General features: G+C 37.4%; 2 protein-coding genes across 2 annotated transcripts; one reads left to right on the forward strand and one right to left on the reverse strand.

Annotated features, from left to right (window-relative positions):
• The first annotated feature begins 3,618 nt into the window (after positions 1 to 3,618).
• LOC104418285 (putative leucine-rich repeat receptor-like serine/threonine-protein kinase At2g19230) lies at positions 3,619 to 11,551 on the forward strand. Its single transcript, XM_039302329.1, has 14 exons — positions 3,619 to 3,703; positions 3,832 to 3,983; positions 4,082 to 4,374; positions 6,602 to 6,713; positions 6,822 to 7,152; positions 7,572 to 7,707; positions 8,834 to 8,905; positions 8,980 to 9,060; positions 9,291 to 9,451; positions 10,158 to 10,360; positions 10,495 to 10,623; positions 10,707 to 10,767; positions 10,852 to 11,041; positions 11,164 to 11,551. The coding sequence occupies exons 1-14, from the start codon at positions 3,619 to 3,621 to the stop codon at positions 11,549 to 11,551; spliced, it is 2,394 nt and encodes a 797-aa protein (XP_039158263.1).
• A 10,177-nt stretch (positions 11,552 to 21,728) lies between these two features.
• Positions 21,729 to 24,463, reverse strand: LOC104418286 (cytochrome P450 71AU50). The gene is given in 3 exon segments (XM_010029573.3): positions 21,729 to 21,922; positions 21,925 to 22,366; positions 23,562 to 24,463. Coding segments are annotated over 3 exon segments (1,500 nt in total). The 5' UTR covers positions 24,444 to 24,463; the 3' UTR covers positions 21,729 to 21,746.
• Positions 24,464 to 24,933: the final 470 nt, after the last annotated feature.

Genomic DNA, 24,933 nt, shown 5'->3' on the forward strand with positions numbered 1-24,933 from the left:
ATCTTTTTATCCATAACTTGGCTGACCCAAAATTGAGTCCAAAATTGTTGAATTTCGGTCCAAAAGCCACTGGTCGCACACCATCCACCACTTGTGGTCAATTTCAAAATTTTGTTTTGAACAAATCATAAGTTCAAATTGAGTTTTGTAAAATTCTACTGTTCCACAGTATCATAAACTATCATTTCTATATATTTTTGCAACTCAATGACTACTTAGTCGAAACTCATAGTTCAAAATCCACAAAATTCCAAATTGGTGCCCTAACCCCAAATATTACTTTAATTAGATAAATAAAGGGTGTGAGCACTTACCGGACGTTGTGATACGAAGTCAAATTGGTTTGTCGAGGTCTTTGTGGTGCGAAACCCCTTCTCTTTTCCCTTTCCTCTTCTTTCTTCTTTCCTTTCACTTTCTCTCCCTCCTCCTTTCTTTTACCCGAGTGTCTCGGTTCCTTACGCTGAACATGCCCGTTCTTTGTTCTTTTCCTTTTTCCTTTTCTTTTTTTCGTCATACCACTATTTTTTTGACTTGGTCAAAAAGATTTAAATATTACATTTTCAGGGCTAGTCAAGCAAGTCACAATTTACCTTCCAAGACGCCAAACCGAATCGACCTTCGAGGCAAAATACTTTAAACCAATATATTTTGAATGAGAGACGCCGACCCTTTTTCTCCATTGTCCTGTGATCTCGATTGCGCTGGAGTTGGTGGAATATTGAAAGGCAAGAATCAGATAGTCATCACATTCTTGACCTAAATCGAGTCTTGATCACCTTCCTCATCGTATTTCACATCGAAACATCTATTTTCCCATTGCCAAAATATGGCTCAACACATTTATTCTCGCGTACGATGACTTTGTAAGAATAAGTGAGTGGGCATCTGCTTTTCATTTCATCCATCCACGCGCAGGTCAAGTCCCCTCCATTGTTAATTAGCGAAACATCTTGGCAAGTCTCCATGCCATGTTGTTCTTCTCGGTTGTCTTACATTGTACGTTGTGTAAGTCCCATTGCCAACGGTAGAGAACGGAAAAATTATCCAATCAATGCTATACTTATTGTATGTATGCTAGTTCAATCATAAATTTTCCAACTTTACTAATTGAGTTATAAACTTTCACATGAAATTCCATTATAATCATTCTGGATAATTTGTGCCTTCTTACTTCGCAAACCGCTACGTCACTAATTTCTTGGGAAAATTTGCTGTATATTGGAATTCGCTAAGATGTTTAGGATTAATTTGGTAAAATCGAAAAATTTAGCACTGAATTGGCACCCGCATAATAGATTTAGAACAGATCAGACAATATTTCCACATAAAAGCATTATTTATTTATGTATTTGGTTTTTCTTCCCATGGTAATCGGATCTATGGAATCCATCGAGCAATCAAGTAATCCTAATTTGCATGAAGCGTGATATTCCTCCCATCCTATTCGGGTATTTTTATACACACCAAATAACAATAATTAGTTTACATAGACTGATATGCTCATCACAATTACCCAACTCAATTGGTGCGATTACATTTGTCAACAAATTACAGGTGTATTTTACTTTTCATTGTAGTAATTGATCACCATGAATGATAACTTCTATGAACAGTTGCCGTGCTAAACAATATAACGCCGTTTTGTCGTAATGTACAAAAAAATGTCGTAACAAGTCGTAAAATTGGTTTATTACATTATATATGCATGTATAGTCCCGATGAAGTGCAAAAATAGCATAAAATAAAATATTACACGGTTATACCCTCAGAATTTTATGACCTACTTACTAGAGGCTTGAGTTGATGATATCTTGGTAAATGATTATATATGAACAAACGATTTAATTTCAATTATGATAATGTGAGACTTTGCGTATAAAAAGTTTGTGAAATCAATGCTAACTATTCTAACACCTTCGAATTTAGCATGATGCCTTCAGGCTTTATGGCCAAAAGAAGCCGCGTCGAAAGCGAGAGCTCTCTGGGAAACAAAGTGAAAACGCCATCATCGTGCTCGAGAAGTATAGGGATCAATATTCACTGCAATCTCCTTATTGGATAAAATAATTTTTTTTTTAAAATAATTTGGAGTACTTTTATGTGTATCTTTGCTTTTGGGACAAAATATCTTCCAATAAATTCCATCGAAGTCCACGTCGGATTATTTGAAACTCCTAAATAATCTCTACTTATTAATAAAAAAACAATCTCAATAGGATTGGTGACTCCTCAATATTAATCTTGATATTTCTTTTCTTCCAATGATCAAGATATTCCATGGAAAATTCAACCATGACATTTTGGTAATTGTCCTTTGGGAAGATCATTGGCATTGAAATTACTTTACTAATGTGCCATTTGATGTAATGTTGGGTTTGATATGGCAGAGTGGAAGGGAATCAGGCAATGGCATGGCGTGACTATTCCGATATTTTTGTTTCGTAAAATATGGAAATAAAATGGAACAGGGATTCTTGTGTTTGGTTGGTATGAAAAAATGCTATGGGAATGGCATTGAATGATGATATTTTAATAATTTTTACATTGTATTCACATAAATAGTACTAGCAAATGGGCACATGTTTTGTGTATGGCCAAAAAAAAAAAACAGTTGAATCCCTTCAAAATGGGGCGACAATGATTATTCTTTTCTCGCCAAACCTAGATCGGGACGACTCTTGTTCAACATTTTTCCCCATTTTCACTATGCAGAAAAAACATACCTCTTCCTTTTACTTCCAATTGAGCAAAGGGGGAATTTTCATTTTTTCCCGACACTTTTTCCCCCACTTTACTGGCAATGTCCAATTTGTTTTCTACATAGAATTTAGTTTAGTATATGTCCAAATAAATTTCCAGGTTAGGCCTAACTGGGTTGCTTGTCCCCCTCATTCCCTTTGGTTAATTTTATGTCTTGAATTTGGAATTGCTTGTAATCCATCTTCAGGTTAGCATTTCAATGAAGTATCTTTCCAACCACAAAAAAAAAAAAAAAAAAAAAGTTTCCGGTTAGGCAACAAGTAAAAATATATCAAAGTGAAAACCACGACATGAAATTACGAAACCAACATTTTATTATTATCAGACAATTCATCTCATAATTTACCATATAATTTTCATGGCAGATGTCTCCAGCATGGTAAAAAAGGCTAATTTCACAGTGTATTATAATAATGATCCGTGTAAGAAAAGCTGTCGATTGACATATGTTTTGGTACTTAAACTTTGATACATTTGCCGGCAAAGACCTAGCTACGAGTCTCGGTCTGCTTGTGCTGTAGCCATGTCTCCGTCAATTACGAGCACTGCGTGGGGGCGTGAATTACAAGCAAGTCTTGGTCTTCTTGGGCTATAGACGAAGTCCTAGCTGCAAATCTTGGTCTTCCTGTGTTGTAGCCATGTCTCCGTCAATTACGAGCACTGCTTGGGGGTGGGGTGTTACTTTCTATCCTGCTGATATTTTCAATGGAAGAAGAAAATAATTTAAATAATTATCGCCCGAGTACGAATAAAAAGATGATGTGGGTTGTCTGGGGAGCTCACGTTATTAATAGAACGCCTGCATGCATATATCTTCCTCACACTTCTCTCTTCGACAATCTCCACTGCTTGATGACAATGGAAAGATCAATTACAGCTTTCTCATTTGCGCTGCTTGCTTCTTTAGCTTCAACACTTGTCCTTGTGGTCCAAGCCCAGCCAGGTCTCTCTCTCTCTCTCTCTCTATGGAGTTGTGTGAAAGGTCAAGATTCATTGAACTTGTTCCAATAATCCAAATAGAAAAATCGCAGTTCTATTTCATTGACATTTTCCTTTTTCTAAACTTACAAGGTTTTATCAACATCGATTGTGGGGCATCCCATGACTACACCGATGAGAACACTAATATAGCATATAAAATGGATGATGGGTTCGTTGACTCCGGGAAAAACATGCAGACATCCGGCACATCGTTTCAAGATATTCGACAGTATTTGAACAATGTAAGGATTTTCCCGATGGAAGGATGAATTGTTATACTTTGAGACCAGACCAAGGCAAAAACAGAACCTACTATATTAGGGCATGGTTTTGGTACAAGAACTATAATGAGGATCCCGAGGCTCCTGTTTTCAACAGGCGTCCTGTTTTCGACCTGTACATCGATGTTAATTATTGGGCCACGGTGGACTACATTTTTGGTGTCGAAGAGATCATGTATGTGCCCAAGGTAGATGATATATGTGTGTGTCTTGTGAACACTGGCAATGGAGTGCCCTTTATTTCGGCGTTGGAACTAAGAGCTTTGGACGATGGTATCTATTCATCGGGATTTGGGCTCTTGCAAACCCGTGGGCGGTTCGACCTGGGAGGAAGCTTGGTGGCACGAGTCAGGTGATCAATTCATTTTTAAAATACAAATGAATAGTAATCAGTAGTAAAGAGAAAGATTCGGTCTTTCCTCGTCGAATTTTTGTCATTCTGCATGGGGTAATTGGTTCTAGGGTGGTTAGGTTCTCGTACCTGTTATAACCAGTTCTCAGTTTTTGGACTCTGAAACTTATCATGTTTGTCTGGAACCAGTTTAGAACCTACCCTATTTTTCTAGTCCGGTTCCAAGGTCTACTCGAAAACCTATTTTATTTTTTTTTTCTATTCCGTTTTTTAGTTTTTTTTTACAGCAAAATCATAAAAGGCTTTGAGTGACAAAAATGATTTAAAGTTTAAGATGAACGACATAAATCCATATCCACAAAAATAACAATCCATAAGATGAATACGTAGTCATGTACAATTATAAACAATAAAAAGTTCAAACATGTAACTTAATCCATAAAAATTTAGGGGAAAAGGAAAGACTGGCAAGGAATTTCGAAGAATAAAGGATGAAGGAGTCCAAAGGTTAGAATTTAGAGGAAAGGGAAATGAGGACTTTGGCATTTTAGGTTATAAAACCGATTCCAAAACCGATTCCAAAACAGGACAGTCTAGTCTGGTTTGGAACCTAGTCCTAGACCAATTCCACCTGGTTCCAAAAATTTGGAACCTATTCTTTTATCGGTTCCCAGACCTATTTTTCAAGCTGATTCGGCCTAGTTCGGTTCCCGAGTAGAATTAGTTTGGTTGCATATCCCTAATTCTGCAAACTATTGAAGGCGCTAGTCCGCAAAGATGAAAAAGGCCATGAAAAGATCAACAAATTACAACACAACAATCTGCTAATCTGATCAACAAAGATAGTTGAAGGAAATGATCCTAGATGTCAAAGATTACAACAAAAATCACTAAATGATGACACAATATAAAAAGAGAAACAGAAAAGCCACTAGATCCAAGCAAAAAATAAATAAAATCATTTGGAATCTTGCACTTTTAACACCAATCAAACTTAATAATTTGCGTCCGTATCAAAAACACCTAATTTAGTCCATTATAGCAAGATAACTCATTGATGAATTTCTTCAAAAATTCAATACATTTGCACAAATATTAGTACGAAACCATATTATTTTTCGCTTTGCTAATAAAAATTCATTAAATTAATATGACTTACTAATATAATAAAGTGAGAATTGCATAATATTACTTATTTATTTTAGGGTACTCATTATATGTGTTTTATTTACAAAATTCGAGAGAATTCTTTTTTTTTCCTGTGTAGAATTCCCCTGGCATGGGGTTTGCCCGCTACTAGTTTCTGTATTGTGTAGCTTCTCTCAATTAGCGAAAATATGATAAATATATTGTATAAGTCTATAAACATAAAACTTTATACTTTTAAGACATCACACTCCTTTTTTTCTTGTCCAAAATCTTGTAAATATTCTATACGTAGACAATTCTTCAATTAATAATTTTATTATATCTTCAACATATTTCCAGTCTAAATTTAGATCTTTTCTATCTTATAAACATATTATACTTTTCTCTATCCATATATGTGTTCGATTACTTTAAATTGGGTCCATAATTTCTTCTATTAATAAAATAATTCAAATATGTCATGATGAGATGATTTTGCAAAAATTATAAATGATACTTTTTGCATACACGCGACGTGTGTCCACTTTTAATAGTAAATATGTGATAACAGTATCTTCCCTAAGTGTTGCTTCAAGGATGTCACATTAAATTCTATTCTGTAAGGGACTGATCATAAATATATTTATTTTACTTTCTTGTAATATGTTAATTTTCAATTTCCAAAACATATCGGCGTGCATTCCTACACATGGATAAGGTAAGTTCCAATCCAATTCAAACCATTTTTTACTTGAAAATAAAAATTCCATCTGGACATCATATTGCAATTTTCAAGTTATCACTCTACGTGATATAAGTCCGTGGCAAATAATTTATCTTTGACAAACATAATCATCTGCACATCACATTGCAATTTTCAAGTTTTGCATTTATTTTGGTTGAAAAGTTTTGCATTTAACTGCCAGCAAGATATTTGATTTTTGGTAACCCAACAAAGGCATCGGTTTTTTGCTAGTATATGTGTTGAATATAGTAGCTTCAATATTTTTATTGCATATCCATATGAATTGCCGAGTTGGCAATTGTTAGTCACTCAGTCAATTGCTTAACTTAAACTGTTTGTCGAAATGCCTCACAGGTACCCTGACGACGTTTATGATCGGATCTGGACACCTCAGAACTTCAGTAACTGGACCAGACTGAAAACCACATCTGTGATTGATTTATCTAAGAATAATAATGCATATAAGGTTCCCTCGGAAGTTCTTCAGACCGCTCAAGGAACAATGAGTTCGAGTTCTCCCTTGTATTTACAGTGGACAATGAGTTCGAGTTCGCGTTATCCCTTGTTTTTTCAGTGGACAACAAATGTAGCGCTGACCAATGATGCGGGATCATTACCATGGGCACCGCCAAAGACATGGATTGTGTACTTACATTTCATGGAGATTGAGAGACTGAGCGGCCTGCAGAGGGAGTTCACAATTTACATTAACGATAATCAATTCACCAAGACAGTGAGCCTTGAATACTTAAAGCCAGTGGTTGTAGTTTCCACTCTAGTTAGCGGGCCGCTCATCATTGTCTCAATTAATTCGACGAATAAGTCTGGAAATCCACCTATCCTCAATGCCATGGAGTTCTATAAGGTTGTTGATCTTCCAAATGTACCCACAGCACAAGATGATGGTATGTTTTTATTCTTCTACCTATTTTTTATTGTTTCAAACGCATTGTACAGTTGCGCTACGATTGACATCAATAAATAAGTACACAGATATTTCGTTGTCAATAATCAAGATTTAGGTAAGCCAACGCTAACTATACTAGTCTTCACTGTGGGTCTTAAGTTATTTGTGAACTCTGATCAATAGTTGCTTTATTGGGATCAACAGATGTGTCTAAGTATTACTCTGCTATATGCTTTATATCCTACTTTGGCTACTTTTTGCTTGGTAATTGCTGAAGAGTCTCTTCAAATTGAAGCCCTGGAATGTTACAAGTCTTTTGAAAAATTAAGTCTGCATAACCGTATTTGATCACAACCACTTTTTGCATCTCTATTTTTCTCTTTGAATAATAGATCTTTCTTGTGATATAAACTGCAGTGAAAGCTATCAATTATATCAAAGCAGCGTATCACATTAAGAGAGAAAGCTGGCAAGGTGATCCATGCGTACCAAGCGAGTTCACATGGGATGGTCTAAATTGTAGTTATGGAAATCCTCCAAGAATTATATCCCTGTGAGTCCCCTGACAATGTCTCTCAGATAATACTGGTTTTCTAGCTGAAAACTGGCTTTTTAGGTGAACTTAAAAAGCATTCTCGTTCATCATGAAAACGGAGGGTTTTATGTATCCATGAGAAAGAACATTTAGGGTGAATGCAACCTTCCAGTGTGAATTCTCAGATAAACCAACAACTTTGTCATGCTTTTGTCAAGTTCTTTGGGGGCATGATTGGAACTTCGATGTTTTAATAGAGGGAGTGTTTGACACCCTAAGCTTCACATGCTATTGGAGAGAGCTCATAACTGATCTCTAAGTCGACCACCCACCCCAAAAAGTCACCATCTGGAGTATTTCTTTTGGGAGGTTGCTCCATAAAGATGGGTGGGTCATGACAAGTCATATACTCGTTGATTGGCAATAAATGCTCCCTTCTTTTCCGATCTATTGCTATGTTCTTTCTGTATTTACTTTCACCAATATTATAGGTTTCCAATTTTGTCATAAGTATTTAAAATTGCGTTGTGTGTGAGCAAGTATTAGGTCCTCTGATTATTGGGTACTCTGGGTCCAAAAATAACCATAAATTACAGTAGAAGGAGATGGTGAGACCCATGCAAGGAATGAAATTGACAATTCTTAATGGTCGGTCTTCCAGTACCTGAAACATGTACACCAGGAGGATCTAAATATTTTCGTTCTAAAGAATTGGTTGCACAAGCATTTCTTTATTGTACCAAAAAAATGCTCCCTTTATGAAGATGGCAATGACAGGATCCTCTATTTTGATCTATTACGCAGGAAACTGAACTCTAGCAATTTGATGGGCCACATAGTCCCATCACTTTCTCATCTATCAATGATGGAATACTTGTAAGTTGTGTCACTCACGATTAAGCACCCTTGGGAGTCAACTCATGATTGAATAATTAATGTTTCTCATCTATCAACAATGGAATACTTGTAAGTTGTGTCACTCATGATTAAGCACCCCTAGGAGTCAACTAATGATTGGATAATCAAGGATGTGTTTTAAGGGATAAGTTTGTAGAAATACTGCCTTAATATGTGAAAATATCCTGCTTTTGGCTATGAAGCTGGTTAACTTCATAATAGGTGTTATAAACTTGCTCTTTCCCAGAGATTTGTCCGACAATCAGCTTACAGGAGAAATACCGGAAACTCTGGCTGAATTACCAAATCTTAGCTTTCTGTAAGTTAATGTCTCTAGCTGAAGCAGCAAAGGATTTAAGGTGGACAAATCTCTTAACATGGCTATATTTGCAGAAATTTAAGTGGAAACAACCTGATTGGATCAGTTCCTGAAGCTCTTAAGAAAATGGTTGTGGAAAATAATTTATACATGAGGTTCTCTCTCTCTCTCTCTCTCTCTCTCTCTCTCTCTCTCTCTCTCTCTCTCTCTCTCTCTCTCTCTCTCTCTCTCTCTCTCTCTCTCTCTCTCTCTTTGAGTTGTATATGACTTTTATAGGGTGGAAAGACTATCAACATGTTCTGTTTATTGTGATCAGCATTTGTCAAATCAATTTGGACACTTTTTGATCGGAATTTCAGTTCAACTCCTTCATTCTTTGTGGCAGTTTGATAGGAAACACGAATCTTTGCCTAGCTGATCCTTGCCCGCATAAGAAGAAACAAAACACCGTCATTGTTCCAGTTGTTACATCCGTTTCAGGCTTCTTTGTGGTTCTTTTTGGTGCTTTGGCTATTATGTGGTTAATCAAACAGAAACAAATGGCAGGTAATCTACATTGCATTTAACGACAATCTTGACTTTGCTTTTCCTTTGGTACAGTTCTATCAATGTCTTTTCTAGGATATTAGAACATACCAATTAGCAACGTGCTATCTCTTCTCACCCACCTTAAGTGTCTCATGTTACATTCTCATTGATATTGCAATCAGGAATAAAGGAAAGTAGGCTTTAATAAAAATTTTCCAATGCTAGTAATATGAGTTACGTAATGATCACAAGAATATGGAGAGAAGAGAGAGACGGGATCACCACAGCATCGTCGCATCAACATCACAAAGAGAATGTGCATTATTAAGCTTAACTTATCCACAATAAAGTTTCTCACTTTTCTCTTCAAGAGTAACTGTGCAATGCATTGGAAGCACTTATAACAACTTGAGAGTACAAGTTTTGTCCATAGTATTCTAATGATCTCTCAAAGAAAGTTTGATTGTGCAATCTCGAACTTATCTATTCGTATTGAGCAAAGCAAAAGAATCTATATGTTAGCATATCAAAGGCAAGTGACAGAGAATCCCTTCCCAAATCTCTTGATTTTTGTCCTCTTCTCCATTAATAAGATCCTAAAACGGGATCAGAAGAACCTTGCGTACGTTTTTTAACTGTTGAGGATGCAATTGGAGTTATTTGCCTTGAAAATCCACTATCCAAAGTGGAAGTTGCAATACTCATGGGAACCTTTTTGCTACAGAATCTTGTGAGAGAACGCTGAGATTAAAGGATCGACCTTTTAAGTATGGAGAGATTTCAAAAATCACTGGGAACTTTGGACGAGTGATTGGAGAAGGTGGATTTGGTAAGGTATATCTTGGCACACTAGATAATGGCACTGTAGTTGCTGTGAAGATGTGCTCTAAATTGTCAAAGCAAGGGTACAAGGAATTTCATGCCGAGGTTAGATAGGATGATGCAACCACTCCTCCTTTGAAAATCAACTTATGCTGACACTTAGGCATATATTGTTCATTAACTTCCTCTTAGACTATTGTCAGTATACATTATAATAATGCACACTCATGATACCACAGGCACAACTCTTAGCGATTGTACACCATGGAAATTTGGTTTCCCTGGTTGGATATTGTGATGATTCTAAGCACGTGGCATTAATATATGAATACATGGCTAATGGAAATTTAAGGCAACATTTATCAGGTGTGTATGTCTAATCTACTCTATTAGTTTTTTTGCAAAATAATCTATTTTGCTTATATGGAACATTAAGATGCATCCAACAGAGGACCATCCGAAGGTCTTGCCATGGAGTAAGAGACTACAAATAGCTGTGGATGCAGCACAAGGTACATGTTAAGATATCCACAATCAGTAGATCTTTTGTCGTCATTTCTTTGGCATTGTTAACATTGTTTTTGCGAAAATTTCAGGTTTGGATTATTTGCATAATGGTTGCAAGCCACCCATCCTCCACAGAGACTTGAAGACTTCAAACATCTTGTTGAATGAAGACTTACGAGCCAAAATAGCTGATTTTGGCCTATCAAGAGCTTTTGCAACTGAAAATGACTCCCATGTGTCAACTCATCCAGCAGGCACTTTCGGCTACCTAGGCCCCGAGTAATTGCTAAAACTCAACATTATTGATCTAGTTCAGTTCAAGATCTTTAATTGCATAGAAATATTGACATTGCCTAGGATTTTATCTTTGATATAAGATCATTATTTTTTCATCCTCCCAGGTTTCAATCTTCTGGAAACTGTGACAAGAAGAGCGATGTTTACAGTTTTGGAATTGTACTTTTTGAGTTAATCACGGGCCAACCTGCGGTAATGAGAGGCTGGGATGGCAGCCACTTCATGCACATACTTGAATGGCTAATTCCTATCGTTGAAAGTGGTGATATACAAAGGGTTATGGATCCAAGGTTACAAGGAGAATTCGACATCAACTCAGCTTGGAAAGTGGTGGAGATTGCTATGTCTTGTGCACAACCAAGGGTGATTCATAGGCCGGACATATATCATGTATTGACAGAGTTGAAGGAGTCTTTGGTGAGCAAATCAAGCGGTTCTTTTGAAGTGACCTCTTTGGAGATCCATTGTAACAGTGTCCCTATAGCAAGGTAGCAGAAACTTTTCCAATACAGAAAGGTTATCTTCTTTTCAGATAAAAGATTAACTTTTGTATGCAAATTTGTACTTTCTTCTTTTATTGCGACATCCTTTTTCCCTTTTCTTTTTGTCATTGAATCTTCCAAACTCGCTGTGTAACAATGATATGGTTTCGTCCTAGGTCGCGCTCCTCTCTCCATTCAGAATGTCAGTTCATTAGATTCCTAATCCTGCGAAATTAGGAATTCCATGTTGTGTTTGGGGGGAAGGAGATTCGGAGGTTGGGTTATCCGTGGATGGGGGTAATCGGCATTAGCAGGCCCTGAGGGCACGTTCTTGGAGTTCAACTGAGAAATCAGTTAGAGTCTACACCATTGGGTAAATAGTGACAATTTTGCAATATTGAGAAAATATATAATGAGGGACTAATTATCTTCTTCCTTTTTGGGTTAGGCTCGACATATATATGATGGTATCATTGGTGGTCCTAATGTAGTACTTCTCGCAACCAACGTGGGATATACACACAAGCATCTTTAAAAAAATTATGTACACGAGAGTTAAGCTTGACTTATGATAATGAATGCATTTGCGATGTGTTTATGACCAAATAAAAGGCAATCCTGATCTCATCTAATGCTCAGAATGCGGGATAGGCTTGCCGTCTAGGAATTTCGATGCAACAAACAATAACATTGACTAGACGAGAGCTACGTGGCCAGAGAATATGTGTACCACCGCTATAACATTGCCTAGTTTGTCAAAAAACGATCCACTGACGTGCCACCGAATAGCCCCATCTGCGGCAATCAAAGGTAGGATTCAGAAAAAAAATGACGGCTCATCCTATTGAGCAAACCTGAAAAAGGAATCTTTTCATGATCCTAGATGAACAAGGAATTTGAGCATATCGTGACATAAGTTATGTGATCCCTTTTGGGTACGGGGACTTTGATCAAGTACCACAGGCACCAATAGAACCATAAAGTCAAAATACTTGTGCCATAGAAAGTGCGTCCTAAACTCGAGTCCCTTATCATTAAATCACTAGTGACTTTGTTGGTTTACAATGAGAATTGACAAAAGCACTTCAAATCTCTATTTATTTAAAAGACAAAGGGAGAGTTAAGTCACTATTGACACATAAATTTTGGCGACCTATTTATTCATTTATTGCATAAGAAAAATTAGAAGTCGACCATAATCCCTAACAAGAAATATTTTTAATTTAAATTTGTATATTAGGAACATTTTTCATTAAGCCCATATAATTGCCGTAAACCTAAGCTAAATAGACTGATGTAGGGAGGCTCCGAGTTTAATTAGATTTTTGGATCAAGCCCGTGGTAGTAAGCAATTCGGCCAAACCCATTATTCCCCTCAAGTGATCGAGATGGACATGTGCTTTGCGCGTGTAATACTTCAAACTAGGGGATACTGAGGCAAAATTGAGAAGCAATATCATAAAAATCTTTTGGTGACATGGCTATTTGAAAAGAGCGAATATATAGAAAGAGCAAAGTTGATTCTCACTATTGAGGAAAAGAAGGAGAATTTAATAAAGAAGAAATTGAGTAGATTCAGCAAGCATTTAAAGAGGAAAGAGAAAAAAATATATTTGGAATCTATGAAGTAGGCAAATAATCGAGCAATTTTAGGGTTTGTCCAAGTTCCAGATCTACCATCGTAGCAGGTTCCCTAATGTTTGAAACCTAGAATCTATCATATCACAAGTTCTAGAGTGTTCCACCTATATTATTAATTGAATAATTACAATGAATCATTACCTTTACTAACCATTTTTTACTACAATAAACTTACCTCAAATAATATTTAGACGCACATAGAATATGGAACATTAACAAAGTAAAAGTTGGATATAATTGAAAATGGAAGTTTAAACTAATGGTTTCAAATTACATACTCATCATCAAACACTATGGAATATTATAGGATTGTGTGAAGATAAGGAATAAGAAAAACACAAAGATTTGTTTTAGGTCCAAGTTCCACCTAAAATCTTAAACCTACCTATCAAAATGTATTAATCCATTTTTTTTGAACCTAGAATCTACCTTACATATCATGTTGGTTCTATTATGAAACCATGTTCACCCCTACTTAGATGAATGTGAGAGTGTTGCATAATTTAAAGAAAGGTTTTTGTACATTACCGCTATTAACACTTGATTTTTAGTCGACGTGACATTAAAAGGTAAAAAATTGAGATTTGGAATTTTTATTGTGATGGAGTCCCATTTCTCGCCCAAAAAGTATCATTATTTCTTTCTTTCTTTTGCATTGTTGTTTTTAAATAATTTCTAGTTTATTTTCAAGGAAAACCTGAAAAGTTAAATGGTTGACTTTTGAGTTGACTTTTTCGGTCAACTCTTTGACCAAAAGTCAACATCTGATTAAAATTTGGCATTTTATCTAAAAATATGCCATTTAGCTTTGGTTTCATTTTTATTAAATCAATTTCTCGAAATTCAAAAATTTGATCAAAATCAACCTTTTAGAAAAAGTTAGTTAACTTTTTCTCAAACCTTGATCAAAAAAATTAGAAAAAAAAAAAAATTAAAAAATGCACAAAAGCATTTCTTTTGATGTCAATTTGACTCTTGTGTCAAAATTTCACAAAATTAGATTAAGAACATTGTTTTCCAAATTTTCCAAATTTTTCAATATTAGGTTCTAAATCAACCAAAAATAAAATTGCTTTTATTTTAGTCATAATTAGGTGTAGTTCCTTTTTTGACATTTGATTAGGGACTATTTTAATTTTTTTTGAGCATTCAATTTGCGAATTGCCTGGTCAAAATGTGGATTTCCGTTTTGAGAAATCGATTTTGAGAAATTCACTCAAGAACTTATCAAATTGAAGAATTTTATTCTCCCAAGCATAAGAAAGTCAAGCAATTAAGCATCAATTGTCAAAACTCGAATTAACTCATTCATGGTTATAGTTTAATTTCATGAATCTAGATTCAATTTTGATATCGGGGGTAGATCCATTTTCTACATAAGCTGGAGCGCTTCAATTCAAAGTCAATTCGAACACGATAAGTGATCTTACACATGAATAGTTCATTAACTAGGGTGATTGTGACATTAATTGAATTCAATTTTAGTTAATTTGCAATTTTGCCCATTAAATTGTTAATTTGACCAGTTTAGCCATTTAGGCCCAATTCAAAGTAACCATGGTTTTGACCCATTCTCTTTCATGATAATCATTCAATTATGTCAATAAAAGACTCTAGATCACGTTCATGAGATTTAATTAACTTAATTGAATCACAATAAGCCAACTTCTTCTTAAAAATGATAAATCTCCTTTTAATTTGGTCCTTCATGGACCAAATTGCATAAATTAGAACCCATGGGGGTTATAAATGAGCAAAATGGCCAAAAATGGACCAAACCAATCAAGAACAAATAAAAAATCGACCAAATCGGATCGAACCGTGCCGGCCGACTAGCCGCCGGCGGGATGGCCGATTCAGCCCTTGTTGACCCAGTTCTCGACCTCCAATGACCAGTTCCGATATCCTTCTAATGTCAATTTCAATTCTCCACCTTCAATGTCTCAAAATTTTACAAATAGATCCTTGAATTTATCAAATTGCAAATTAATGCCTAATTGAACAATTTGACACAATTCTTGATTTTGGCTCGGGTTTTTGCAAATCAAACCCACTTGATAGATTACCCAACATCTCGAGATCATGATGCAACCTTTAAAATCGAATTTTAACAATTGGATCAAGATTTCAACCGTCGAATTGAATTGACAGACCAAAATTGCTTGATTTGGAGAGGGTATATATATCCATTTTCCCTCAATTTTTCAGGGGCATCATTTGCACGAAATTCACTCTCTCATCTTTCTAGTTTCTCGCCCATTTCTCTTTCTTCTCTCTCTCTCTCAAACCACCTTGCCCTCGGCCACCATTCTTTTTTTTTTTTTTTTTTTTGGTCGAAAATGCATCATCTTTTCATTTACGTAGATAAGTCCGAAGTAAATACATCGAAGCATCAGCACTAAGTAAGTCGATTAAGGCCATAGGAGGGTTGATTACCCAGTTTTGAGGGAGGTAGTGTTCTCGTTGGGCTCTTGCAATCTAGTCGGCGGGCTTATTTGCATCTCTGCTGCAGTGGGCCAAAGACAGGCCCGAAAAGCTTTTCATTTTCTCTCGGATCCGGTCCACTATCCCTACCACTTCCCAATTCGGTGTTTTCTCTTCCTGAACTACTTGCATGAGCATCAAGCGTCAAAGTGTACTTGGAAAGCTTTGTTGGGGCTTTTGGAGAGAAAACTAGGGTTTCTAAGAGAGCTATGGCTTCCGCCTGTTCGCCGAGAAAGCCGCTACTTTCTTCGAAAAGCCATCCACCAAACATCCACGAGAATCACGGCATATGCACGCAATGGCGCTCCTCCCTTTAGTTCCTCCTCTGTTTTTCCCTAGCTCAGGGGTTGTTCGGTGTGGCCTGGTCTCGCCATCTTGCTCTGTTAGATATGGTGATTCACATACCTGCCCACCAACAAAGACGCCGAGGACTCGCCTGTAATCAACCCCTTCGCTATTCACATCGAGATTACGGATCCCATCTTTGTGTTCGTCCAGATCTACTACGATTTCGGGAGTTCTGTATTTGGCTGCTTCACCTCTTTCCTCTATGGCTGGTAATGTTCCGTTTCGGGCCCATTCGCTTTCCCTTTCCGGATCCGGTCCTTCCTTTTCAACCCGGCCAAGTAATTGTCGAGATCCTCCCGAGTTCGCCTCGCTCGTGTTCTATAGTGGCACTCCTTCCTTGACCTCTCCTTTGTCTTCCCTAGCTCGGGGTTGTTCGGTATGGCCGGGACCTCGTGGCACCATGCTCGTTCGATCTAGTGAATCTCAGTCATACCCACCAACATGGACGCCGAAGGCCCACTTTCAGTCGTTCCCTTCATTTTCAGTGCCTAGAGGTGGGTTAGTTGGGTTTCGGACCTCCTCTCTATTCTCCTCCAGATTTGTTGCTATTTTAGAAGCCCTGTTCTCATCCTCTTCTTTGCCTTCCTCCAGAGTAGGTATTGTTCTGTTATCGACCACCTCTTCCCTCTACTCCAGATATGGTATTTTGGCTCCCTCTCAGATAAAGGAAGCGTCTATGTTGATGCTCAAAACGTTCAGTGGCGGGGGTTTCCATCTCTGCGTGTAGGTCTCTTTGTTCTTTCCTACTGATTGCTTACTATTGCAGCCCGTGTAATTTTCATGTAGAGCTATTGCTTTGGACAGGGTCTGATGCGTAGACAGGGGGTAATGTTCAAAAACAAACTGGTTTCGATCTTTCCAAATGCACCACATTGTCGTGGCAATTAGGTTGAAATTGGGTTCACTTCGCGGGTCTACTTTTTTCAAGTGTAGCCATACATCTAGTCTTGTTAACTCAAGTCTTGAAATTTGGATGTGCAGGGGAGTCTCTCGCCATAACTTGACAGTCCAGGGACATAGCAATAACGCATGTTCTATAGTTTCAGCTTCTTTTTTGCAGATTGGGCATGGTGGATCAGGTACAATTCTCTTTCTATACAAGTTTTCCACTGTAGGGATTGCATTTTGGCAAGCATTCTAGAGAAACTGCTTAACTCTAGGTGTAGTGTTAGATTTCCAGAGGGATTTCCAAAATTCTGGTTGTGTTTGATGAGAAGAAGATGCTGTTGTGCTTGCTGGGATAGTGCTTTGACTTGTATTGTAGATATATCCACTTTTCACTGAATATTCCCCTGATTTAGTGCTCATCCATACCCTTTTTATCTGCCGTATTGAGTAGTCCTATTGGAGTTGCAAGGATTTCCTTGATTCTTTGTTCATCGAATAATTCCCATAACATTTCCTCATTCCATATCCTTTCCTTTTGATCTATTAAGGCACCCACTTTCTCTGGCTCGTTTCTTGTCGCTGGCCCACCAATAATTCCGCTTTTTAGCCGTTTATCTTCCCTAATTGAGATAGTCTGTCAATTACCAACAATCCACACAACTTGAGGAGCTATTGAGTCTCTCCCCAGGATAATACTTTGCCATCCCCAAGACGGTCGAGATCCTTTACCAACTTTCCAAAAATCGCCTTGTGGGTAGTAGAGGCCCTTCATTATTTGGCTTAAAAGGGAAGTAGGATGCTGAGATATACGCCACGCTTGCTTGCCTAACATCGCATTGTTGAAAATCAAGAGGTCTTTAAAGCCAAGCCCACCTTCCTCCTTTCTAAGTTTTAAATTTTCCCGTTTTTTCCAGTGAATTCCAGCAACTTTGTTGCCATTCCGCCACCAGAAGTTTGCAATTTTCTTTTCAATGGCTTTGCAAATGGACATAGGGAGTTTAAAAATTGACATTGCATATTGTGGAATTGCCTCGCACTATAGATTTTATCAATACTTCCTTCCCCTGTTTTGGACATCAAATTATTCTTCTAGCTCTCAAGCTTCATGTTCACTCTTGCAATAATCCATGCAAATATATCTTTTTTTTTTATCCTTCTCAATTTGAGAGAATCCCTAAATAATTCCCTGTTTTCACCATTTCTGAGACCCTTAACTCTTCAGCCATATTTCTTCTCAAATTCATGGGACAGCACTTGCTGAAATATATTCCTGATTTGTTAAGATTAATGGCCTGTCCAATTGCAAAACAATATTGATGTAGGATAGCTGCCAAATTCTAACATTCTAAGACAGTTCCATGTAGGAAAAATATTGAGTCATCCGCAAACAGGAGGTGTGATAATAAGGGCAGCAACTGTTTAGCTTAATTCCCCTTATAGTGCCATCCTTTACAACTTGTTTCATGAGGTAGGATAAGACGTTGACCATCAAAATAAATAGATAAGGGGAAAGTGGGTCACCTTATCGAATTCCTCTAGTGGGTTTGAAGAATGGTAGAGGATCGCCATTGAAGTTTATGCTAAAAGATATCGTGGCCACACATTGCATCACCCATTGGACCCACTCGATCACAAAATCCCATCTTAATCAAGCACGCTTGTAAGAAGTCCCATTCAATATGGTCATATGCTTTTGCATATCAAGCTTTAGGACAACTTGAAATTTACTCATCCTCTCCCAAGTTCTCAACTTATGTAGCACCTCCTGCACAATCAAGATATTGTCCTATATTTGTCTTCCCCCAACAAAGGCACTTTGTTCTTCAGCGATAAGGCTTGGTATTAATGGTTTTAGTCTATTTATCATGACTTTGGAGATGATTTTGTATATAAAATTGCATAAGCTGATAGGACGGAATTGTTCAAGCTTTTCAGGGTTTAGGACTTTGGGAATGAGGGTTATTTGGGTTCTATTTATGTCGGGATTTAAGTGTCCCGTCTCAAAGAAATTCTGTACTTCGCTGAAAATTCCCTAACATAGATCTGGCCAATGTGCTAGGTAAAACAACCCATTAAGTCCATCTGGTCCTGGAGCCTTGTTAGCTCCTAATTGATGCATGGCCTCAATGATCTCCTCCATTGTTACAAATTTTACCAAACTCTGATTCATTCTTTCATCTACTAATCTTGGTATTTGTTGTATGACAGGCTGAAAATTACGCTCCCCCATTGATGAGTATCGCTAGCCTTCAATTGGCGGTCGATCTCTTATTGATTAGCCCCTCAGGGACTCTCTCCTCTATCATCTCTTAGGTGACCAACATTGCTACCGTTCACAAGCCGATCCATGAGAATTGGCAGATCTCCTTCCTTTGGTATAAAAATCGACAATTGAAGTAGTTTGAGTTTAACCGGTTTGACCACCGATTTGGCGATCCGATGAGCGAGCAACCCCGTCGATCTCTTTCCAAGTCACTCCCCATCCTTGCAATGGCCAAGGACCGCCAAATAAGCCACATGAGTAGTTCTGGTGGTCTAATCTTCTCTAGAAACTCCAAAATCGGTCTAGGCGGGATCGATTCTGTCCTATCTCGATCTGGCAGTCGCCAAAGCTTCAAGGAGCCTCAGCCACTAGCAAACTACAGCTCCAGCGGTCCTTGACCTCACCGTGGTCAAGGACAATTGGATCGAGCTGTCGGAGCTCGATCTCCGTTTTTTGCCTCAAGTCAACAATTCAACAGGCCCGATCCAATTCCCTTGGTGATTTGTGATGATCCGATCGTGATCCCGGAGATTCGTGTGCTTTTCGGCGATTTGATTTGATATCCAATCAAAGTCAACAAAAACCACATCAAAAGGTAATTTCTCAGTCTCGAACCCCATGAAGTGAGACCGAATTAGCCGGCTGGGGCTAAAGTTCAATCTTAAGTAAATATGTTATGTTCAGATGTTAGAATAATGGATTGGGACGTTGATTTGCTAAAGTTGAATGTTCTTGAATAATTATGAATGATTGTGGTTGATTGAAGTTTAATCTGCAATTTCGTGGCTATAGGACTGGTCTGACGATTTGGCTAAAATGAGGTTCAAAACGATCTCATTTCAACTCAAGTCCTTTAACTTTTAGAATACACATCGTTAGCTTCGAATCAATAGGTCGTACGCTCCAATCGAGCGTCGTTTGACCCTTGAAAAACACGTCTAAAGATCAGCGATTTTGCAGTAGTTTAGATGGATTTTTAGTTTTGTATTAGTTCCGAAATGTCATTTTGCTATTTTTGTGTAGCCTTCTTTGGTCTGATAATCTTGACTTCACAAGTTTTGTTTCAAATTGGCTCGTGCATGTTCTATAATTTTCTCAGGATTTTTAATGTATTTAATTAGGTCAAAATCGCATAGATCTAAACATAGGACAATTTGCCATGCACTATTCCGAATTGTGCTTTGGTGAAATTGAGTCAATATATGAGTTTTTTTAGTCTCAAAAATACATGTTGTATATATTCAATTGATGCATGATTTGCAAAGTGTTGATGTTGTCTAATATACCAATCGCATGAGTTAATGTGAAAAGATGCTGCAGCAATATATAGCTTGGATATGTACCTCTATTTTGCCATTTTTGCTATAACTCATGTGATTTCATTTAGTTTTGAACTCTTAACAAAAAATGTTCTTCATTGCATGTTTTGTATGTAGGATTTTTATACGTCTTGAGATGGCTAAAATCATGTCCGTTCAGTGGAGTCAATGCTAAAACAAAACCTTGTCATATATGCACTTTGCCATGTTTATTTGGAGCACATAGAGACCAAATCTTGTGATCATGCCTTCTTGACAATTAAACCGCATGTTGTAAGGTTTGCATACATGTTTAGGTCATATCATTTGAGCATCATCTTACACATTAAATTTGTGTCACAAAGTGTTCATCACACTTAAAATTCCTAAGCATATCATTAGAAATCTTGAATTATTTCGTAATATCATTTACATCACGTGACCATTTGCATGCCAATTTAGGATTAGACGATTATCCAAATTTTCTGTCACATATAATCCCAAGCCTCATGTGATTTATTCATGCCATTTGTGCATTACTTAAATGATTTTGAGATTTATTAGTGCATGTTTGTGTTTTGGTTTTTACCTATAGATATGCGCATTCTTAGAAATCTCGATCTTAGAGCATCAAATCGACCTAGTTTGGACTCGAGCCCTTCTATGAAGTCATAAGGCACACTTAAGAGTTTTTAATGTTGCTAATTTCACACAAATCACTCATCGTTTGGACCACTTTCTGTTTTTTTTTTTTATTTAAAAAAAAAACTATATCAGAATCTGGACATGGGATCGAATTCAGACCTCTTTTTTTAGACATTTGACATTTTTGTTCTATTTTTTTATAAGGATTTGCACTTGGTCTCTTAATGAAACTTGTTTTTCAATATGTTGGCTCTGTTGTATGAAAATATGGTGATTTTTAGACCTATTTTGATGGGACAAATCTTTGTAAAAATGACTAAATATCCTGCTGTTTTGACAATTTTCTAACATATTATTGCTTGTTTTCTGATTTTTGTAAAATCATGTGTAGCTCATCTAAGAAAACTTTCTTCACAAAAGTTGTTTGTTATTCTATTGTATTAAAAAGTCCCTAATCTCCGCGTGTCTCAAATTGCTTTATTTGAATTTCATTCAGATAATAATACTTCAAAAAATCAAGCTAAAACTTCATTACAAATTGGTAGGCAATCCATTTGGTGACTAACACTACGAGACCTCATGATAATATCAGACTTATTTTTGAGAACTCAATCATCCATTGAAAAGTTAACTCTCTTTCACTCACTCAAACGGTACTGAGGCATGACCACCAAATGCTTAGCTCTAGGAGTAGTGAGCCCAAACTCCTCAGTCATGTCGAGCTCGCTTGGTGATATGCCAGCAGGAAGGTCCCAATCAAAGCAGTGTACGAGTTGAGCAAGCACAAATCGCACCACAGTCAAGCCAAGCTGCATCCCGGGCATCCTCGGCGGCCTGCCCCAAACGGTAGGAGCTGAAAATCACGCCCCTTAACGTCCATGCTCAACCCTAAGAATCTTTCAGGTATGAACTCTCCCGGATTGTGAGTGGTCCACACTTTTGGGTCCCTTCCAATGGACCACACATTCACGATGACTCTTGACTTCAAGGGTATATGGAAGCCGTTCACTGTGCAGTCCTCAGTCGCCTCGTGGGGAAGCAAAAGCGGAGCCACTGGGTGAAGCCTCATGGTCTCCTTGATGACCATGTCTAAGTAGTGCAAGCCCTCTAAATCTGATTCCTCTACTGCTCTGTTCATTCCCACGGCTTTCTCTAGTTCATCTTGGACCTTTTTCATTGCACTAGGATGTCTTACAAGTTCGGTCATTGCCCAGTCTATTGCTGTCGCTGAAGTGTCCATCGAACCCAACAACATGTCCTGCATGTAGAAACATATTGAGATTCACACACGCGCGCGCACACACACACACATATATATATATATATATATTTCCAGATATTGAGATTCACGATAACAAGTATCTTAATGGCACTTATCAGGCATATTTACAAGAGACTGAGTCATGGATGTTACAAGAAAAATTAGTGCATTGAAAAGATAAACTTCCTAAATAAGTTACTTAGCAAGCAAATTTAAAGAACCTTTCTAAAAAAAACAATGTGTCAATTGAATCCATCAAAAAAGTACTTATATGGTCATAAGTACGAAATTTCAGTAAGAATATACTTAAGATAATTTAAAAGATAAACAGCTTTTTTTTTTTCATGTCATTTTTTATGTTGTATGATGAAAATTATAATCTCAACTAGCTATTCCTTTCATACACGAATCAACTTATTGAAATCCTAATGGAAATATGCACCATGAATCACTTATTAATGAAAAAGTTCTGTGTCTCTAGCACTCTCTGTTTCATTGTTGACAAAACATTATTAACCCCTTCCCCTCTGGTGCTTGAAAGAGACAAGCACATGTAACTTAAGGAAGAGACAATAATTTCTCTGTAGTGATCCTTAACTTCTACTTCTTGTATATGACGCACTTTGGCTGACTGGTAGATAGACAACACAGGCTTACAAGATTCGTGGACACCGTCTGTTCACAACAACATATGTTGAAGCTAACAAGACTATCTGCTTGGGGAAAAATTATAGTTAAAACATATGTAATGATTATTAATATTGTAATAATTCATTTCGTGCTAACTATGTACAAGAAATATAAAAATTATTATTGCTTAGAAAATGCCATTAGGACTTGCAGATCTTAGACAAAAGAGAGGATGAGAGGAGGAAACCAATTCACATGCTTCATAAAAATTTTCGGGACATAACAGTTGAAAAATTAAAATTCGCCTAAAAATTGATTTATAAAGTGAAATGATAGATCTTTTCAGATGTTTCAATACGATGGTCCATATACTAAAATCTCTTTTTATAATTTATCGAATTACCTTGGAATCAATTTTGCTCCCTAATTACTGAACTCAGAACCTCAACTAGTGGGATCCCTGTTCTAATAAATTTTCCACCCCGAAGTATGCTTAGATAATTGAATAGCTAAGGTTCCGGAGATAATCTTTAATCTAGATACAAAAAAATTGATTAATTACCAGAATTATGGCTTTGATATGGGGCCTGTCGATATGGTATTCTCCCTCGTTCAATCCCATGAAGCCCAGCATAACATCCACAAAATCTTTGCTCTCTCCTTCCTCTTTCTTAGACTTCATGTGCTCGTCAATAATCTTCTCAAAGAAGGCATCGAACACTTTGCTCACGGCTTTCATGCGTTTCGTTAACCCCTGAAGATCAAATCGTGCTAAATAAGGAACATAGTCACCGATGTTCGGTGTCGCGCCCAACACCATGAATTCTTGAATCACGGCCTTGAACCCTCTCTCATCAAACTCCTTGTCCATGTACTTCTTTCCGAAGACCATTCGACAACTCATATCGGCGCTTAGCGAAGAGATCTTCGAGCTCAAGTCAATGGCTGTGTGGTCGTGAGCCGCGTCTTTGAGAAAATTCACAAGCAAGCCGACCTCCTCTCTTCTCATGGACTTAAAGGAATTGATTTTTGCATTGCTAAGTAGCTCCAAAGTGCACATCTTTCTGATGTTCCTCCAATATGGGCCATACGGCGCGAACGCCAAGCTCCTTTGCTCGTAAGAGATGTGCTTCGAGGCCTCATGAGGTGGCCGGCTCGCGAAAACAAGATCATGGGTCTTGAGGAATTGTTCGGCTACCTCGGGCGATGAGACGACAATCGTGTGCACAAACCCGAGGCGCAAGTACATGAGGGGTCCATATTTTTGAGCTAATTTGTGAAGATCATGGTTAGGGTTTTGTCCTAACAAAGGGAGGTTTCCAAGAATTGGATACCCTCTTGGACCAGGAGGCAATTTCTTCTTGCTCTTTGTTTTCCATAGCGAAGCTCGCAATAAGAGATGAGCAATCAAAGCGAAGGTGAGTGTTATCCATATCCAAGCCATTTTGGTGGTGGTTATTTGGAAGGAAGTAGGGTGCGGATGGTGGTGGAGATAAGTTCATTGCATATATAGGTAAATATATGACAGGGAGACGTGCCAGATTTATTCCTATTGCTTTTTTGTGGGCCCTTCAACTAGAATCCAAAGAAATATCATACACTATATATTAATTAATATATACTGAAGAGTATTTCAACACTGTAAAAGCTATGAAGTACGGACACCCTCCAAGAGCCTTCGTGTCGTGTCGGACATTTCGACACATGTCCGACACTCTCGGACACTCAGTTAACACGAGTAAAAAAATCCGACACCTGGTCAACTTTCTCGACACTTTCTGACACTCGAGTCAGAATTCTAACATACGAGTTTCCGACAAGTGATTCCGATATTGAGATCAATTTTAAAAATTTAATAAATGAGAGGTGAAAAAATATATATGTGAAAAAATAAAACACAATAATAAAAATAATAAATGGAAAAAGAAGAAAAA

Source organism: Eucalyptus grandis, chromosome 9 (genome assembly GCF_016545825.1).
Source record: "Eucalyptus grandis isolate ANBG69807.140 chromosome 9, ASM1654582v1, whole genome shotgun sequence".
NCBI classification, from domain to species: Eukaryota; Viridiplantae; Streptophyta; class Magnoliopsida; order Myrtales; family Myrtaceae; genus Eucalyptus; species Eucalyptus grandis.

Bases quoted from the DNA above. Each gene is read 5' to 3' on its own strand.
- LOC104418285 (XM_039302329.1), top strand. From the start codon at position 3,619: ATGGAAAGATCAATTACAGCTTTCTCATTTGCGCTGCTTGCTTCTTTA. The intron at 9,452-10,157 runs GTAATCTACATT...TTTTTGCTACAG, and splicing joins CAAACAGAAACAAATGGCAG to AATCTTGTGAGAGAACGCTG. The intron at 11,042-11,163 runs GTAATTGCTAAA...TCATCCTCCCAG, and splicing joins TTCGGCTACCTAGGCCCCGA to GTTTCAATCTTCTGGAAACT.